This window comes from Melanotaenia boesemani, chromosome 4 (assembly GCF_017639745.1).
Source record: "Melanotaenia boesemani isolate fMelBoe1 chromosome 4, fMelBoe1.pri, whole genome shotgun sequence".
In the NCBI taxonomy this organism is placed as follows: Eukaryota; Metazoa; Chordata; class Actinopteri; order Atheriniformes; family Melanotaeniidae; genus Melanotaenia; species Melanotaenia boesemani.
In genome coordinates, this window is record NC_055685.1 from 542,034 (window position 1) to 560,017 (window position 17,984).

The 17,984-nt window shown below is 38.2% G+C and overlaps 1 protein-coding gene and 2 long non-coding RNA genes across 3 annotated transcripts; all 3 read left to right on the forward strand.

Moving 5' to 3' along the window:
• Positions 1-1,342: 1,342 nt before the first annotated feature.
• On the forward strand, positions 1,343-7,583 carry LOC121638056. Its single transcript, XR_006009983.1, has 3 exons — positions 1,343-1,463; positions 3,476-3,482; positions 7,574-7,583. It is a non-coding gene; the product is annotated as an uncharacterized LOC121638056 (long non-coding RNA).
• A 6,294-nt stretch (positions 7,584-13,877) lies between these two features.
• Positions 13,878-16,138, forward strand: LOC121639036. Its single transcript, XM_041984187.1, has 10 exons — positions 13,878-14,063; positions 14,169-14,272; positions 14,360-14,402; positions 14,516-14,839; positions 14,992-15,059; positions 15,233-15,298; positions 15,434-15,580; positions 15,689-15,721; positions 15,832-15,951; positions 16,079-16,138. Exons 1-10 carry the CDS (start codon positions 13,958-13,960, stop codon positions 16,136-16,138), a joined length of 1,071 nt encoding a protein of 356 aa, XP_041840121.1. The 5' UTR covers positions 13,878-13,957.
• An 87-nt stretch (positions 16,139-16,225) lies between these two features.
• LOC121638054 lies at positions 16,226-17,494 on the forward strand. The gene is made up of 3 exons (XR_006009981.1): positions 16,226-16,268; positions 16,404-16,457; positions 16,887-17,494. It is a non-coding gene; the product is annotated as an uncharacterized LOC121638054 (long non-coding RNA).
• Positions 17,495-17,984: the final 490 nt, after the last annotated feature.

A 17,984-nucleotide genomic window follows, 5' to 3' on the forward strand; every position in this document is an offset into this window, starting at 1 on the left:
GATGATAGAATTGAGCTGATCTCTATCAAAAGATCAAAATGATATAAAGTATAAAATATGTCTGAAGTCCGCCAAATTTTTTTGTGTATTGACTTCTTTATTCTGCTGCAAATGTACAAGCTTATATTTCAAATAACTGTATTTGTCTTTGGTCCAATTAATTTAAATGTTTATGTCAAATCTGGAAGGAGTATTTTATAATGTATAGCAATTCCAGTTAACTATGTTCTTTCCAATTGTAAGTGCAAGGGTGCAGGATAGGACAGAACAGCGAGAGAGAGGAGCGTGAGGGCGGAGATGCTCTCAGGATTAGAACAGATAGACCTCAGCAGGATCACCACGGACTACTGATGAGGGTTTATAACCAAATATTTCAGAAAGGCCAATAATGAGAGTCCATTAAGACAGAAGATCAGAGAACCATAAAACTTTGTCCATATATCAGGTGGCATATATTTCTGGTGTCATATATCAGAATCCAAAAAGATCAAAAACCAATATGGCGCACCACCCTATCTGGGGTATAAGGTGCTAATGGCGCACCACCCTATCTGGGGTATAAGGTGCTAAAGATAGATGAGGGATAGATTGATACAAGATAGAATAACCAATATGTAGGATAGATATGCACTAGAGTGACAGGAAAGATAGATATCCAAAAATGATAGAGGTAGAGGGGGGGGAGGGGGTGGAGAGGTGGAGGACACCAGGACACCTGGAAGACAGAAAACACTGATTAGACATTGTTTGAAATCATCAATTCAATGAAAACACAATTCAAACTTATGTGGAGACCCATTAATGTTATTTATTATAAAATGATGCATAAATAAATCCGCCTTATTAAAAACACATTTTCCTGTACAACTGTATGAAATATAAGGATGAGTCTTTATTATTAATAAGAAGCTTTGGTCCAGTAACTTCAGGATTCTTACAGAAACATTGTTATAGAAATGTTCTGAAAGTTGTTTCACTTTTTTTCCTGCTTATATTATTTAACTAAATTAGTCATATCTCTTAACTCATTCCTGCAGTTTGAAAAAGGCCACATGAAGGCAGATTAAATCTAGGTTCATTAAGCTTCAGATATTAGATCAATATGAGACTGAATGAGCTGATATGTGGGTTTAGTAACAGGTCTGTAATGACCTAAAGCTGCAGATGTTCAATCATTCACTTTACACATGAAAATAGAAAATTACATCCCAGATCTTCAAATGAAGAGAAAGCTGAAAGAAAAACCAAGTTTAATAAATCTCTGTGCAGCACTATTTCCAGCGGTTTGTGTGAAAATAAATGGCATCATGAAACGTAGAACCCACTCAGACTCTCTGACTTGTTCTACATCAGGGCTGCTGGTTCAGTCCTACGAGGGCTGCAGTCCTGCAGGTTTTCAGTGTTTCCTGCTCCAACACACCAGACTACTGACATGGATCCAACACAACAACTCAGTCAGGTGTGTTGGAGCAGGGAGACTTTAAAACCTGCAGGACTGCTGCCCTCACAGGACCAAACTGTGTAGTGCTGGTCTACATAAACCAGATCAGTCCAGAACTAAACACAGGTGATCACTGCAGATTCTAGTCTAGGTAGATGTGGACTTCCTCTGATGTCATGCAGACCAGGAAACAAGTTCAACACAGAGCAGCTGCAGTTTCTAGACCAGAACAATCCAGCTGTTCTGGTCCAGTCCCACCTCTGGATGACAGGACTCACCTGCTCTCTCCTGATCCAACAGCTGATTAACTCAGATGGAGACGTCATGTTTACATGTTACTGATGACAGAGCTTAAACTGACCATCACACATCATAAATGAGCAGAGAGAAAACATCAGAGCTGCAGGTGTTCTGTAACATGATGATCCATGTTTCAGCTCCTGGATGTGGTCTGAGAGGAAGAGTCAGCAGCTGCTTATTGGTCTGATTCATTTATTAAATGTAGGAACCAGGATGAAGCTGGACCACACGGATCATAATAACGTGTCATAATTACATGAACACATGCTGCTTTCTGGCTGTGGTCGTTAAATCCATTAAACTGGACCTAACAGGAAGTTCCAACTGGAAACTGTCAGCTTTACACTGGTGGACTCCGCCCACTGCTGCTGGACCAGGTCTGATCCATTTACAGGTAGAACAGCTCGTCTCTCATGTCTGACTTCAGTTTAATGTTTCTAGATGTGTTTTTATTGACACGTACGTAGGAACTCACCTGGTTCGGCAGCTCTGATCAATAACAATATTTACTGAACTTAAGCAGGATGAAAAGGTCTAAATGTGAAACCCTCATACATTCAGTCATGTGATGGACTCAACCTCCATCTACTATAAACACTTACCAGACAAAGCAGGAATCCTGAACCCCGTTCTCTCGGAGTCTGAGAGGAGAAACAGAGGAGTTAGTTCACTGCCAGAAACCATCACATCATCTGATCTCACAGCTGACTGCTTCTGCTCTGGTCTGAACAGGATGAGCTTTGATCCAGACTTTTCTGGACTTTAACTTGCTGGTAGATGATCATTTCAGAGGCTGGAAGCTTCATGATCAAAGATAAAAATATCATGTCCTCTTTCTACAAGGTGACATCAGTCCAGCTGCTGATCAATACAGAAGTGATCAGAGGTCAGAAGGAAAGCAGAGCAGCAGCAGATCAGCTGTGAAACATCTTGTGTGATGATGGATGTTCCAGTTCATGGATCCAGTCTGAGAGGACCAGGTCTGCTGGTCTGGATGTTAACCAGCTGCACGCTGACAGGATGATTGACAGCAGGTAAACAGGAAGTAGCAGGAACAGGTCTGAGTACAACTTTACCACAATCCTGTCCCACTGGCTGAGTGTGGACACCTGACTGGTTTTACTGGAGGCTGGAGCTCTGATCATCATCTCAGAAGCTCCAAGTGTTTATGGTCCAGATGTAAATTAACAGCTGTAGATGTTCTACATCTTCTGAACTAAAAGCTTTCCAGGAACATGTCAGGATCCTCAGAGAAACATCTGTTTACATGTGAAACATGAACATCTGTGGTGGAAGCTGCTTGGTTCTCTACAAGCTGCTGGACTAATTATTAATGTTTACAGCTCATTCCTGTAGTTTAAGAAGAAACATGAATGTGTCTGAACTGCACAGATATGAGCAGATTAATCAGAGACTGTATGAGCTGATGGTGGCCGACATGTCTGTGTTCCTACAATCACTGAAAGCTGGTAAAACTGTCCAGCTCCACTACAGATGTTCAATCCTCCACTTTACAGGAACTCATCTAAACTTTACTGACTCTCCTCTGAGGCGTCTGATACGAGTTCTGTAAGAACACAGGAACGCTGCATGTTTCATACATGATCATACGTACCGCAGCAGAAGCACAGGAAGCAGCCAACAATCTCTCAGCCTGAGAAAAGAGACGACAGGTTAGTTACCAGATCCATCTCTTCTGGTTAAAGTCAGTAACCAGCTGTGGAGGTAAAACAGCTTTTCAGTTACTAAGATAACCTGTGTTTGCTGGACTGTAGCTGCTGGTGTTTGTGTTTAAAGCTTTAATACTGTGTACTGTTAGGGAAACAATGACAAACTAAAAACCCATGACAATAATCAATAATCATATTTTTCTACAAACAGCAGAAAACTGAAGTTCCACTTAAATTAACCTGAATATTTTCTATATTTTCCACCTTGATGTCTCATCTCTTCCATCCCTGAGAACCATAAGTCATGTTTGGTGGTAAATAAAACAGGATTCATCATCTTTAAATGAGAACAAAGTGTCTTTAGGAGCCACTGAAGCAGAATGCAGCAGCATTACAGAGACGTTATTTACTGGAGATGATGAGGACAGTCGTGTCTGTACTCTTCTAGAAAAAACCTGTGATGCTTTCATTAGTGTCCAGTAAAGTCAGACATTTCTTCTGTGTGATTTTAAGTAAACAAAGCAGTGAAATGATCTACTGTAGAGCTCCATGCAGCTCCTTGATTCAGTGTTTATGGCTGAAAGAGTCTCAGAGGGAGACCTGATATCTGTTAAATCCAGCCAGCAGCAGAGAACTGGACCAGTCTGATCAGGTCTGAGTTCAGGAAGCACACAGTGTGTTAACATGTAGAAACCTGAGAAGAAGAAATGTTTAAATCTGCTGCTCTAACATCACCTGGACGGAGGAGGAAGACGTCTGTATGACCGCTAGTTAAATCTCATGTCAGAAATCTAAAGCAGCTTTTAAAACAAACACAGATGTGATGATAAAGTAAAACTGAACCATTTATCTTCCTCTTCCACCTTCATCCAGGTTTATTCTGCTTCACGTCTGATCTGTTCCTGCTCAGACTGACTGAACAAACATCCTGCTCTCCTCCTAAAACTGAACTTTCTTAAGTAAAAACCTGTAATCTGTGATTGTCTCTGCTTGTTTTCAGCTTGCTGTGAAACAGAAATGTCAGTCAAAGCTCATCCAGGTGTCTCATTGTGGTTCTGTCTGTGTTACTGACAGAGTTTCCTCCAGGTGAGGAGAGTCTGGCTTCAGCAGATCACCTGGACCAGCTCAGCTCAGAGAGTCAGAGGATAAATCATCATGTTTAAGTTTAGAAGTGAATCTACAGTTTAGGCCTGAGTCAGTCTGGCTGATCACATGATGGTGGATTTACTGACTCATGTCTCACTTTGTAAAGTCAACACGTGTTAGTTACTCTGATTACTGGTTACTGGGTCTGGTTACTCTGAGCTGGTAGTGATGTCAGCATCACGTCTGTTTCTATTGGCTGAGATGTTAAAAGTGTTTCACAGCAAACCAAAAATAGTCATAAAAAATCCAGAATCAGGAATTTCTCCCAGAAGAAAGATGAATTCAGGAGAACATACGTGGATAAAAACAGAGACTTTCAGTGTGAGATCATCTTCTGCTCTCTGGAGACAGTCGGCTTTATAAAATACCTGATCAGCTTCCAGCTTCCTGACCACTACACACACTGAGTTTTCCACATCTAGACTGGTTTGTAGTTTTACTTGTGATACCAGGATGTAAAATATTATCTTAATATATAAAATGAACAGTTTGACTGATCAGAACATATTTTTTTAAGACATCATCCATGAAAATGAACATTTCTTCCATCACATTTAACTCCATTCAGGCCATCAGGACCTAGTGGATTTAACAGTCCTGGTAAAACAAAGTCCACTCTTTCATTTCTAAGGTTTAACATATCAGGACAAGATCAATGTGACTTGGTCTTCACCAGATTTCATGTTTTTGTTCATTAAATAATTTTTTTATCTGATGGTGTATTAAGTTCATTTTCAGAGCTGGTGAGGACCAGATAACTTCTCATTATGTCCTGATAAATTACACCTGTGAACTGGAAGAAGATGGACTGTCTGCTTCACATGACTGTAAAATCCTGATAACATGACATGAAAATGTTTAAAGCCGTGGTTTCTTCTGGTTGTTTTAGAGTCAGGAACCTCAGGAACACTGAATCTCTTCTGATGCTGGTTTTATAGCTGCAGCTATTACAATATGTATAAATAAATAATTTACTGGTGATTATTAAGTCATTTCTCAGTCTGAATTTAATTTAATTTACATTTTTTTCTAAAACAGTGAGAACCACTGCTTTAAATCAGTCTATACTTACCAAACAGTCGATAAACACCAGGAGGTTTTCTCTCTAGTCTGAGAAAAACAGATAAACAGTTTATTATCTGAGCTGAGAGGAGTCAGTCTGTCAGAACCCCAGCACACACACACACACACACACACATAATACTGATGATACCACATTTCCATTTTATTTTACGGTAAAATCTTCAATGCAGCTAATTTCTAAAACACCAGATAATGAGCAGGTCCTCTCAGGACATTTTTAATGATACAGTCCAGTTCAGTTTAAATATAGTATCCAGTTCAAACAGATCTGCTGTATGAAGAGTCCAGTTTAATTGTACCAGTTTCATTTAAACAAGTTCTTACAGAATAATAACCTGACCATAAATAATAATAATTTTAAAAAAAGTCACTCAAGCAGTCATTTCATTTCTATGTAGAGTAGTATGTTAAAAGTCATGTGGACATAAAATCAGTGATAAATACAAGTAATTAATTTTCCACCTGGTCAATCTGATGTGTCTCACCTTTACAGACAGTAAACATCTGTAAGACACAGCTGTAGTCAGACTGTTTATTCTATGTTTATTCTGGTTTCAGTAAAAATCCTCATACCTGTCTGTGCCACCAGAGAAAACATCTCATCTCTGTATGTTTTGGTTCCTGTCAGCTTAACAGTTAACTCAGTTATAACATTATTAAATATACAGCTGTACATATTAAACCTTTTAACTAAGAATGAGAGTTTTTTTACTGATTATTTCATCCAGACAGGATAGCATTAGCAGTTAACTGTATATGAATCCCTCAGACAAAACACACCTAATTATCTACAGGTGTGGTTGAACAGACAGCTAGCTGTTAACATAATACTAACCACTAGCTTACTGTACAAGCCTAGTTACTATAAGTGGGATAATAATGAGTTTGGTTGCTTTCTCCCTAGCTGTTATTAGCCAGGTCATTTAACTTCGTCACTGTGGTTAAAGGATAAATAAATCTGGTGGCTCATTGGTTTGTTTGAATTCGTTTTAAGTTTAACAAGAGCTGGAAGCATATTTATGGTGTTAAAATTAGCCGTTAGCGGCCGTTAGCGTTAGCCACCCGAACGGTTAGCTAGCTTCATACTGTAAAAATATACTTGTTCATATGGCTAATTTCGATTATTCTTTGGCTGATTTTACATCGTTTACCATTAAACAACATCTCTGGACATGTTAGAAGATGCTTAAACGTGTTTATAGTTCATAAATGAATCATTTAACCGAAGGACATTAGATATTAATCTCCGCTAGCGTGACGAAGCAAAATGGATGTACTTCCGGTCCGTTTCGATTAATACAGTTAAAATAGTAATTAATTTCGATCGTTCTTGGATTGTTTTTACTTCGCTTACAGTTCAACAACATCTCCGGACATGTTAGAGGACGTTTACAGGTGTTTATAGTTAAAATATTAATCATTTAACCGTGAGAAAACTCTCGTGTACTCACCGTCGGACGAAGCCAGCAAAAGGGGAGGAGGGAGCGCAGCGCGAGCGCCTCGTAGAAACGCTGTGGTGAGTTCACGTGAAGTCAGAAATTCCAGTGCTTGATTGAAGACAGTGTAAAATATAAATAAGTGAAGTTCTCAAACTTATCAGCCCGCTAACAATATTTTCTAAGTAATGTAGACAAATTTAATACAATTACAACCATAATTAAAGCCGCAAGCGGCATCCATCGGGTCCGAGCTGCCTGGACCCCGCCACCCGATGTCGCCATGACAACAGGTGGTGTAATGCGTTAAGGACCCAACGTGTATGAATCCTGTCAAGTTTGGTGCAGTTCCCATTCATTCCTGTTGAGATATGAGCAAACCGTGTTTCATGGCGTGAAGGCGTTTTTCTATCGGTTGCCACGGTTACAGGCTTTTTCGTATTAGAAAGATTTGAATAGTGTGTGGTCCCCAACTTGTCAGGAAGCTTCCCAACAAGTTTGGAGTCTGTCGCACGAATCCCCTCAGAGTAGTTCGTTCAAATGGCAGTGAAATCCAAGATGGCGGGCACCCCGTTGCCATGGCAACAGGTGTTCGATGGACTTATTTGGTGAACTTGGGGTGTCACCAGTATGAATCCTGTCAAGTTTGGTGCAGATCCCACGTATTTCTAAGGAGATATGAGCAAACCGTGTTTCATGGCGAGAAGGTCATTTTCCGTCGGTTGCCACGGTAACACGCTTTCTGCTATTAGAAAGATTTGAATAGCGTTTGGTGCCCAACTTGTCAGGAAGCTTTCCACCAAGTTTGGAGTCAGTCGCACGAATCCCCTCAGAGTAGTTCGTCCAAATTGCAGTGAAATCCAAGATGGCGGGCACACCGTTGTCATGGCAACAGGTGTTTGATTGACTTCTTTGCTGGACTTGGGGTGTCACACGTATGATTACTGTCAAGTTTGATGCAGATCCCACGTATTGTTATGGAGATATGAGCAAACCGTGTTTCATGGCGAGAAGGTAAATTTGCGTCGGTTGCCACGGTAACATGCTTTCTGCTATTACAGAGATTTGAATAGCGTTTGGTCCCCAACTTGTCAGGAAGCTTCCCACCAAGTTTGGAGTCAGTGGCACAAATCCCCTCAGACTAGTTCGTTCAAATACGATGTGTGTAAAGTGCAAAAAATGGCAAAAAAATGGCCGCACACGCCAAAATGGCGGGCACCCAGTTGCCATGGCAACAGGTGTTTGATTGACTTTTTTGCTCAGCTTGGCGTGTTAGACGTGTGTGCCAAGTTTGGTCTTCATACGTCGAAGTAGACTTTTGGGACCCCATTCATTTGGGGATTTTTTTTTTTTCTAGGTGGCGCTGTTGAGCCAATTTTGTATTGAAGTGTATGCGGACCTTATAATATCCGAGTTACGCGGGGCTTGACGTGTGTGCCAAGTTTCACAACTTTTCATGGGTGTTTAGGGGGTCAAATTTGGCGTCGAAATGCTTAGAAGGAGAAGTATAATTAAAGCCGCAAGCGGCATCCATCGGGTCCGAGCTTCCTGGCCCCCGCCACCCGTGTCATTCACCTTTTTAGCTCAAGCCATAAGAGCCTGACGTGACATATGTGTCACATACAGTTTCTGAGACAGTTTGTTTCAGTTTATGGAATAAAGTTTGTTCAAAATCCTGTTGAACACAATGTCATACTTGTCCTCTGTTCCCTAATAGATACCCAGAAGGAGAAAACCATATTATATTATTTTTAATATATCATATGGTAATAAATGGTAGATACCATTATTTACATTTTGTTAAAGGGCCAAATCATATTTCAAAATGTGTACTTTTCTTACCATTTTTTCATGGGACAGGCATAGATGGGTTAACTCAGCACGGTGTACCTGTGTGATTGTTTTCAAATAATGTACATGGAGGTAGCTGAGTCCTAAACAGTAGGAAGCCAGCACTTCAACTCTCCATCCAGAGGGAACCTATTTCCATGGCAACAGGTGTTTTCATGTGTTAAGGACCTAACAAGTATAAATACTGTCATCTTTGGTGCAGATCCCATGTATTTGTTTGCAGATATGAGCTAACCATCACAAATCATTGTGCAGTTAGTGTCATGGACAATTCACTCAGTCATAAGAAGTTGAAAATTAGTGACAAGCTGACACTGCTGATAGAGAAATAACAGACAAACTACTGTATGAAGCCCAAAGACACTAGAAAAATTACAGTTTTGCTTCAATAGAGAGAAAATGTTAGTGGATGACATTAAATAGATGATGCATAGAAGCTTCCTCATTACCTTAAATCCACAGTTTTGTTGTGGATTTAAGGGATGTATATGTGTATATATATACATATGTATATATATATATATATATATATATATATATATATATATATATATATATATATATATAGTACAGCCATTGAAGACCCATCTCTTTTGAGTACATTCGATGAGTGTTTCAGAACATTTGCGTTGTAAATCAGCTGAAGAGGACCAGATATTAAATAGCTATTATGTTTTTTCATTTTAGTTTTTTCCATTGTATTTCTGCACTTTTTACAAATTGAGATCATGTGCCTTGTTTTCCAGTAAATGACTGAAACGTGTTTTATTATTATATTCCATTTATAAAGGCAGATTTAAAATAAATATATTGGGTCATTTTAAACCAATTGTTAGTAGTTTAATAACCCATATTTTAATATATATATATATATCTATATATATATAGATATATATATATATAGATAGATATATATATATATATACATATAACTATACAGCCAGGTCATTTTAATCCATTTTTAGAGTAGAAAATATGTGCTGGGTCCAACACATAACCCATTCCTGCTGATTTAGAATAAAGCAGTGCTGAGTCGATCCATATTTGACCCAGCAGCAGGGTTAAGATTGGTTTCTTTTTGAACCCAGCAGTTTTTAGTGTGTGTGTGTATACATGTGTGTACATACATAGACACACACCACACATCCTTTAACAGACAATGCCTCAACAGCAAGATTAATGAAAAGACAGCTTGGTCCTGCTGGATATAAGTCATAATATTAGTTAAAAAAAAAAAAAAAAGATGTGATTGTAAAAAAAAATATTAATTATTCAGTTATTCTGCTTATGTCAGTTCATATTTAACAATAGTTTTATTTATTTAGTTTTATGGTTAGAACAATAAACAGGGTTACAGATGTAATTATTATTAAGCTCACATAAGAAAAAGTGAATGGTATTAGGTATTATATAGTGATATAATAGTGTTGCCTTCTATACATTAGGGTAATAAAATGGCATGTCATCATTCGAAGCATCTGCAGCCACTTGTCCAAGTTGAGGACCTGAAAGTGGGGTAAAATGTAATCTAAAACATTACACTGCCGCAGATCACGTGACTACCTGCAGTCACCACAGCAACCTAAAAAATATTTCGTTATATTGTATGTTATCATTTCTTTTTTGTTTATCCATTTTTTGCGGCGTTTTGTTTAATCAGCCTCTTTGTTTTTTTCTTGCACTGTTCGGACCTCCACACCGCAATTCTCTCCCGGTCTTCGTGTCTATTTGTCAAATCAAAACGGACTTTATGCGCATGGCTTTTAGGGGCTACACGAACCAAGTGACTGCGTGTTGACAAGGATCATAACTCTGATTGGATGATTTTTGAAAGATGCATTTTCCGTCGGACATTTTGTGTGACTGTAAACGAGCCTCGGTCTTTTCAGCTCAGCTCTGACCGGACAGGACGTCTAGTTGAAAGCAGACTGAAAAACTTTTGCACTCTTGTGGATTTATCCAGCAAGCTTCGACCTTTTCGATCCAGGACAACCTATTCAGCTTCTCGGACGTGTTTGTGGCTTTGCTTGGTAAGTTTAAGATTTTTATTAATGGAAAAGAAACTTTTTTCTACACCCTGTTAGCTTACAGCAGGTCGAAGTGGATTAATGTGACGTGTAACCTGTTAAATACTCTGCATTAAAATGATAGTTTATCACTATTATTATTATTTAAAGTGAACTAAAATAATAATGTGTTAACACTACTGTCCAAAGCAATCGAATATTTAGTAAAATAAATCCCAAGGATATATATTTAGGAGAAGCAAGCTAGGTTAGCTGGTGTTTTTTTTTTTTTTTTTTTTTTTTAGGATCATGTTTCTGCTTGCTTTGTTTATTGCGCTGTGTTTCTCATTTAAGCTCCTTATTTGCTAAACATTTAATGCCGTTTTTACTGTAATAATGGGGTGATTCCCTCTCCTAAAATACTTTATCATGATAGTTATTACACTTACATTAGTGAGGTGTGACATACAAGTTCGTGGTTCGATCATTCTGTGTTACATGTCTCAGTGGCAATATAATTTAATTATGAATTTGCCACTTCTGATTTATGGAGGATATAAAGGTACACAAATAAATTAATTAAATATATCATTCAAAAATTACTTAAATGTGTCATTATATAATTAAAATGATAATGACATACATAAATGTGTTATTAAATAATGAAAATGATAATTAAACACATAAATGTGTTATGAAATGTATCTTTAATTAATTAAAATACAAATGAATATGTGTAAAAACATATAATTTTTTCTCTATTTCACTATTTATTTCTCTGGTGTTATATGTTTTTTTAGAATCATGTTTGCTGGTTTATTGCGGTGTGTTTCTGGTTTAAGCTCCTTATTTGCTAAACATTTAATGCCGTTTTTACTGTGATAATGGGGTGATTCCCTCTGCTAAAATTCTTCATCATGAAAGTTATTACACTTAGATTAGTGAGGTGTGACATACAAGTTCGTGGTTCGATCATTCTGTGTTACAAGCATTACTTAGTGGCAATATAATTTAATTATGAATTTGCCACTTCTGATTTATGGAGGATGTAAAGGTACACAATTAAATTAATTAAATATATCATTCAATAATTACTTAAATGTGTCATTATATAATTAAAATGATAATGACATACATAAATGTGTTATTAAATAATGAAAATGATTATTAAACACATAAATGTGTTATTAAATGTATCTTTAATTAATTAAAATACAAATGAATATGTGTAAAAACATATAATTTTTTCACTATTTCACTATTTATTTCTCTGGTGTTATATGTTTTTTTAGGATCATGTTTGCTGGTTTATTCCGGTGTGTTTCTGATTTAAGCTCCTTATTTGCTAAACATTTAATGCCGTTTTTACTGTGATAATAGGGTGATTCTCTCTCCTAAAATACTTTATCATGATAGTTATTACACTTAGATTAGTGAGGTGTGACATACAAGTTCGTGGTTCGATCATTCTGTGTTACAAGCATTACTTAGTGGCAATATAATTTAATTATGAATTTGCCACTTCTGATTTATGGAGGATGTAAAGGTACACAATTAAATTAATTAAATATATCATTCAATAATTACTTAAATGTGTCATTATATAATTAAAATGATAATGACATACATAAATGTGTTATTAAATAATGAAAATGATTATTAAACACATAAATGTGTTATTAAATGTATCTTTAATTAATTAAAATACAAATGAATATGTGTAAAAACATATAATTTTTTCACTATTTCACTATTTATTTCTCTGGTGTTATATGTTTTTTTAGGATCATGTTTGCTGGTTTATTCCGGTGTGTTTCTGATTTAAGCTCCTTATTTGCTAAACATTTAATGCCGTTTTTACTGTGATAATAGGGTGATTCTCTCTCCTAAAATACTTTATCATGATAGTTATTACACTTAGATTAGTGAGGTGTGACATACAAGTTCGTGGTTCGATCATTCTGTGTTACAAGCATTACTTAGTGGCAATATAATTTAATTATGAATTTGCTACTTCTGATTTATGGAGGACGTAAAGGTACACAATTAAATTAATGAAATATATCATTCAATAATTACTTAAATGTGTCATTATATAATTAAAATGATAATGACATACATAAATGTGTTATTAAATAATGAAAATGATTATTAAACACATAAATGTGTTATTAAATGTATCTTTAATTAATTAAAATACAAATGAATATATGTAAAAACATATAATTATTTATGAAATAATTATAAATGTTTTTCAAATTGATCTTTTTATTGTATAAATTAACTTTTTAAATTTAAAATTATATGAATTAATCTATTCTCTCTTTTTTTTTAAACAATTTATCACTTCTTATGAAAATGTATATATTACATCACCCTACTGGTCTTCCATAGGATTCAGCCTTGAATCATTCTTGGGACACTTATCAATCTGGCAAGCTGTGGCAGCAACCTGGGTTACACACAAACGCAAGCAGCAACGAAATAAATAACATTAATATAATCTATTATGGTTTGTTTCTACATCAATGCAGTTTCATCCATTCTTGCATCTCCATGTATCGTAGAAACAATAGGTTCAACACTCCTACTCTTTTGACATCTTTTGCAATTCACATGTCTGTTGTGTTTTGAGAAGGGTATGGCTTGATGATTGAACATGCCTGGGTCTCCGTTTGTGATTGGTTAGGAGGAAGTAATAACTGTAGTTTTAAGCTTCATGATGGACTGTGAAGATGCACAACCCTATTGCGCAATAGCATAAAATGGCCAGACCAATACTTAAAATATGTTTTTAAATGTTTTGACAATTATCAATATCTATCATATATATATATATATATATATATATATATATATATATATATATATATATATATACATCCAGTCTAACTTATTTTGTCTCTGTTTTCCAGTACTTGTGTAAGATTGTTTGTGTGAGTGGGTGTGTTGCTCTCTGCTGGGTGTGTGTTTGTGTGTGCGTGCCAGGGTGCGTGTGTGTGTGGGTTGTTTTCTTTTCTAGAGATGCCGAGGAAGAAGAACTTCAGGATTTCGCAGGCGGCTCGGAGGAGGGCTGCGGACAGACGGACCCTTGACGTTTCTCCTCAGGTTCCCATGGACCGCTGTGCACGTATGTATCCAAGCATTTTTAATTGGTTGTGATTCAGTGATTGACAATCAAGTGTGCACATATTCTGTGATTGTACTGATCTATTCTTTTTCTGTATGTCTGTAGCGCATGGCACTGGGTACCGGCACAAGGTGAGGAGGTGGGAGGTGTCGGTGCTCACAGGGCGGCAGCACAAGTTGGTTCTTCCGCCGGAGTCCCACGGCAAAAAGGTAATGCTGTGTTTGAAATATACTAACGTAATAAAAACCCAAGTGAACAATACACGGTGCTAAAAATACCAACATCTTTTCATTCAGGTGGTTTTTGCTATTGGTGACTCCCATCTTCGAAGCCTTGCAGGTATTTACTTATATTTTTATGTTCAATGAAGTATTAATGTACTGTATTAATGTATTTTATAAAATGTTACACAGACAGAAACAAATAGAGTAGAAACTTTCTTTGTCTTTTAGATGGCATCGTGCGGTTGCCTGAGGGTCGTCTGGCGTGGGGGTTCATGTCAACGCCGGGGGCAAGCGCCACCGAGTTGAGAACTGAGGTGCTTCATGCTGAGGTGCCTCAGGATCCCGACTTGGTGTGCGTCTTGGCTCCGAGCAACGACTTGACCGCCAAGCACACCATCGGTCGTGCGGCTGCAGACTTCAAGCGGTACCTAGCCACCGTCTGCAGTCGCTGGCCGAAGGTGTGTGTGCTGGACTTTCCTCCGAGGTTGACCGTTGAGGACTCCCTGCAAGAGCTCTACCGCCAGGAGTTCCACCGGGTGGCAGCCCGCATGGGTACGTGAAAATATGTGCCTGCGCTGTTGCATGTTTATCGCAGATTACATCAGAAATATGGCTGTAGTTTATCTTCAGTGTAGTGGTATATAGATGTCTAAATTCTGTTGTTTTACAAGCATAAAGAGCTCTGCTATGTGTTTTTGTTAAAGCTGTGAAGTACTTCCACATCGCGGACCACTTCCCCCGGCAGTGTCTCAACCTGTGGAGTCGCGATGGTGTAAGTAGAGCATTTTTCTTGTCATGGTTTGTTGCACTCGTGTTCATGTCAGAGGCTGAGAGGGAATCCAGGACCTTCTGATCTTGAGATGATAGACTATCTGAATAGAGCTGTGTATATCTAGTGAGAGATTTTGTGGAAAAAGATACATTTCATGAATGTCGTCCTCGTAGGTCCACCTGAGTGATGACATCGGAATGGAGATCTTCGCCCAGCTGCTGTGGACGGTTGCTTACACGGTTGTTCTTTTAATTTTAAACAGTTAAATCGTCTTATGAAATATATGCAGGCGTTCACTTGATGTAATTTTGGCTGCTGACCAAGTGTGGAAAAGGCACATTGTTTATGGTTCTGTCTTTATTTTTTGATTGAAGCAACTGGAGACCGTGCCGCCAGCCCCGCCGGTGTGTCGTCCATCCCCACCTTCTCGCTTCACTCCCCGTGTGGTTGTGAAGGGAGAGGTGAGGGTGCGTCACAGCCCTGGCCCCGAGGAGTGGACTGTCGTTGGTCCGAGCGGCAAGGTAATAATATGGCAAGAAATGTCACAGCTGTCAGACTCGCATTTGATTGATTTTTCACAGAATAAAATCCCCTTTGTTTATTTTGTCTATATATTTTTTCTCTTTCAGTCCTCTGGAGGATGCAGTGCAGTTCAGCGGGAGGTTTGTATGATATTTGTATAGAAAAACATGAAGTGTAGTATTTGCTGGAAGTTAAATGGTTAAAGCAGTAAAATTCAATGCTTGTGTATATCTGTTTTTTGTATTTCTAGCCGGCTGGTATCCCCCTGAATCCTGTGCTGTTCAGCAGTGAGATGTTGGAGGAGATGGAGAAGGTTTCTCCATCAAATCTGACGTCTCCTGCTGACTTTGCTGGTGTTTCACCGCCAAAGGTAAATTGCATCCAGACAAACATGTGTTTAGGGGTTATCATAAAATGTTTTATTCTGAAAGTCTAAATGATTAACGGTAGACTTCTATAACGCTAAATGTGTTCTGTGTCCATATCATTTTGGACAGACGCTGCGTGTGAAACACCACTCCAAGAGGACTCGAAGGGTAAGTAGATTTTGGAAATAAATCTTTGTATTTATTATTTTTCCTGTGTTTGTGAAGTGAAATAAACTTTGTTTTCGTTTCTTTTCTATTTGAGACCGCATCCAGCCAAGGGATTTCTTCTGACTCCAAGGCCGCTCTGGAGTCGAAGAAGGTAAGAAATGTAATTGTGCTTAAGATTTGTGTATTTTTATATGCGTGTGTATATGTGTATATATATGTATACATGTATCATATATATATGTATGTATCATCTCTGAAGATGTGTTTTTGCAATTTCTGTCTTGAGGTCGGGGCAACGTCCAGGCATCCGGTCCCTTCTGGCCGCACTGACGAGAGGACGGTGAGTACCATTTACATGAACAATATCTGTAAAGTATATATTATTTGTTAATTAAGGAAAAAACACATTGTTCATGTATTTAGGGCAGGGGTGGCCAACGTCGGTCCTCAAGAGCCACAATCCTGCAGGTTTTACATACATCCCTGCACCAACACACCTGACTCAAATTAAATGAATCCTACAGCCTAAAAGGATCTGCACAATGACTCATTAGTTTAAGTCAGGTGTGTTGGTGCAGGGATGCATGTAAAACCGGTCTCGAGGACCGACGTTGGCCACCCCTGATTTAGGGGTTTTGCTAAATTGTTTTAAAGTATCAATTTTGCACATACTCAGCATGACAGAGAACAAATGTCAGTGCACAGACAGCAGTTTATTACACATGACAGTGATTAGAGCCCATTGCATGTTGATATCCTTTATGGTTAGGTTGAGACAACACAGAGCCCGGGTGTGTTGTCTTCTACTGATGAAGATGAGGAAACTACTGCGAAGGTAAGTGAGGTGAGTATGAGTAATGTTGATGTTGTTAGGGGTTCAGTTCACCAGGGGCACAGTCGGTTTAGGAATCCGGGAGTTCAGTGTATGGCGATAGGGTTGGTTAGTTTGGCCAGACATATGGTGTCTAGTGTGTTTAATTGGAAGACAGAAGATCTAGATTTAGCTCTGTGGTTAGGAGATCAGCTCTATACACATCTGAAGGACCATGGTCTAATTCCTCCAGGAGAAGACTTTTTGATGATCCCAGAGTTGCCGAAAGAGCACGTTTTATACTGGCAGAACTTTAAGTTTTCGTTCCCTGAGACTGTTAGTGGTGATGTCACTGTGACTGAAGGAGAGTTCATTGAGTGTGGAGCATTTGTGACTCTAGAACATGGGCTGGAAAGGATGTTATCTCAGTACCAGACATGTCTTTTGACCTTGTGTTCAAATACATGTGCTGTAATTTCTGCTAGTGGTAGGTTTGCTGTTGTTGATTCTCATTCACGCAGTGCTACTGGCATGGTGGATGTTAATGGTACCAGTGTAGTTTTGTACTTTGGTTCCATCAGGGAAGTTTTTGATCACTTTAGTTGTTTGGCAGTGATGTTTGGTGGTAGTAGCAAGCCTTTTGAAATAAATGGTGTTGATGTGAGTAGGGAGTGTGATGTGTCGAGTAGCTTATTTGTTGGTGAATCTGATGATGGCAATAAGCAACGTGTAAAACGTCAGCTGTCAGCAGATTGTGATGAAATTGGCCTTTCCAGCCCATCTAAACATACGCCAAAGAAAGGCCGTCTTAATGTTTCGCTGGTTGTTTCAGATGATGAGTTTGCTGTTGAGGAACAGGTTTTGTTAAGTCGGCAGGTTAGTTCAGATGTGGAAGTGGTCAGTGAAGGACATGAAAAGCTTATGTTTAACCCTCTCTGTGAAAATACTTGTCAAAGATTGTGTACCAAATTAAATATAGAGTATGAAAGTGTAAATAGCGCTGCGTCTAGTCGTGTTGGCGAGTTAGGCGTTCCATGCCAAAATAGAGACATAGTT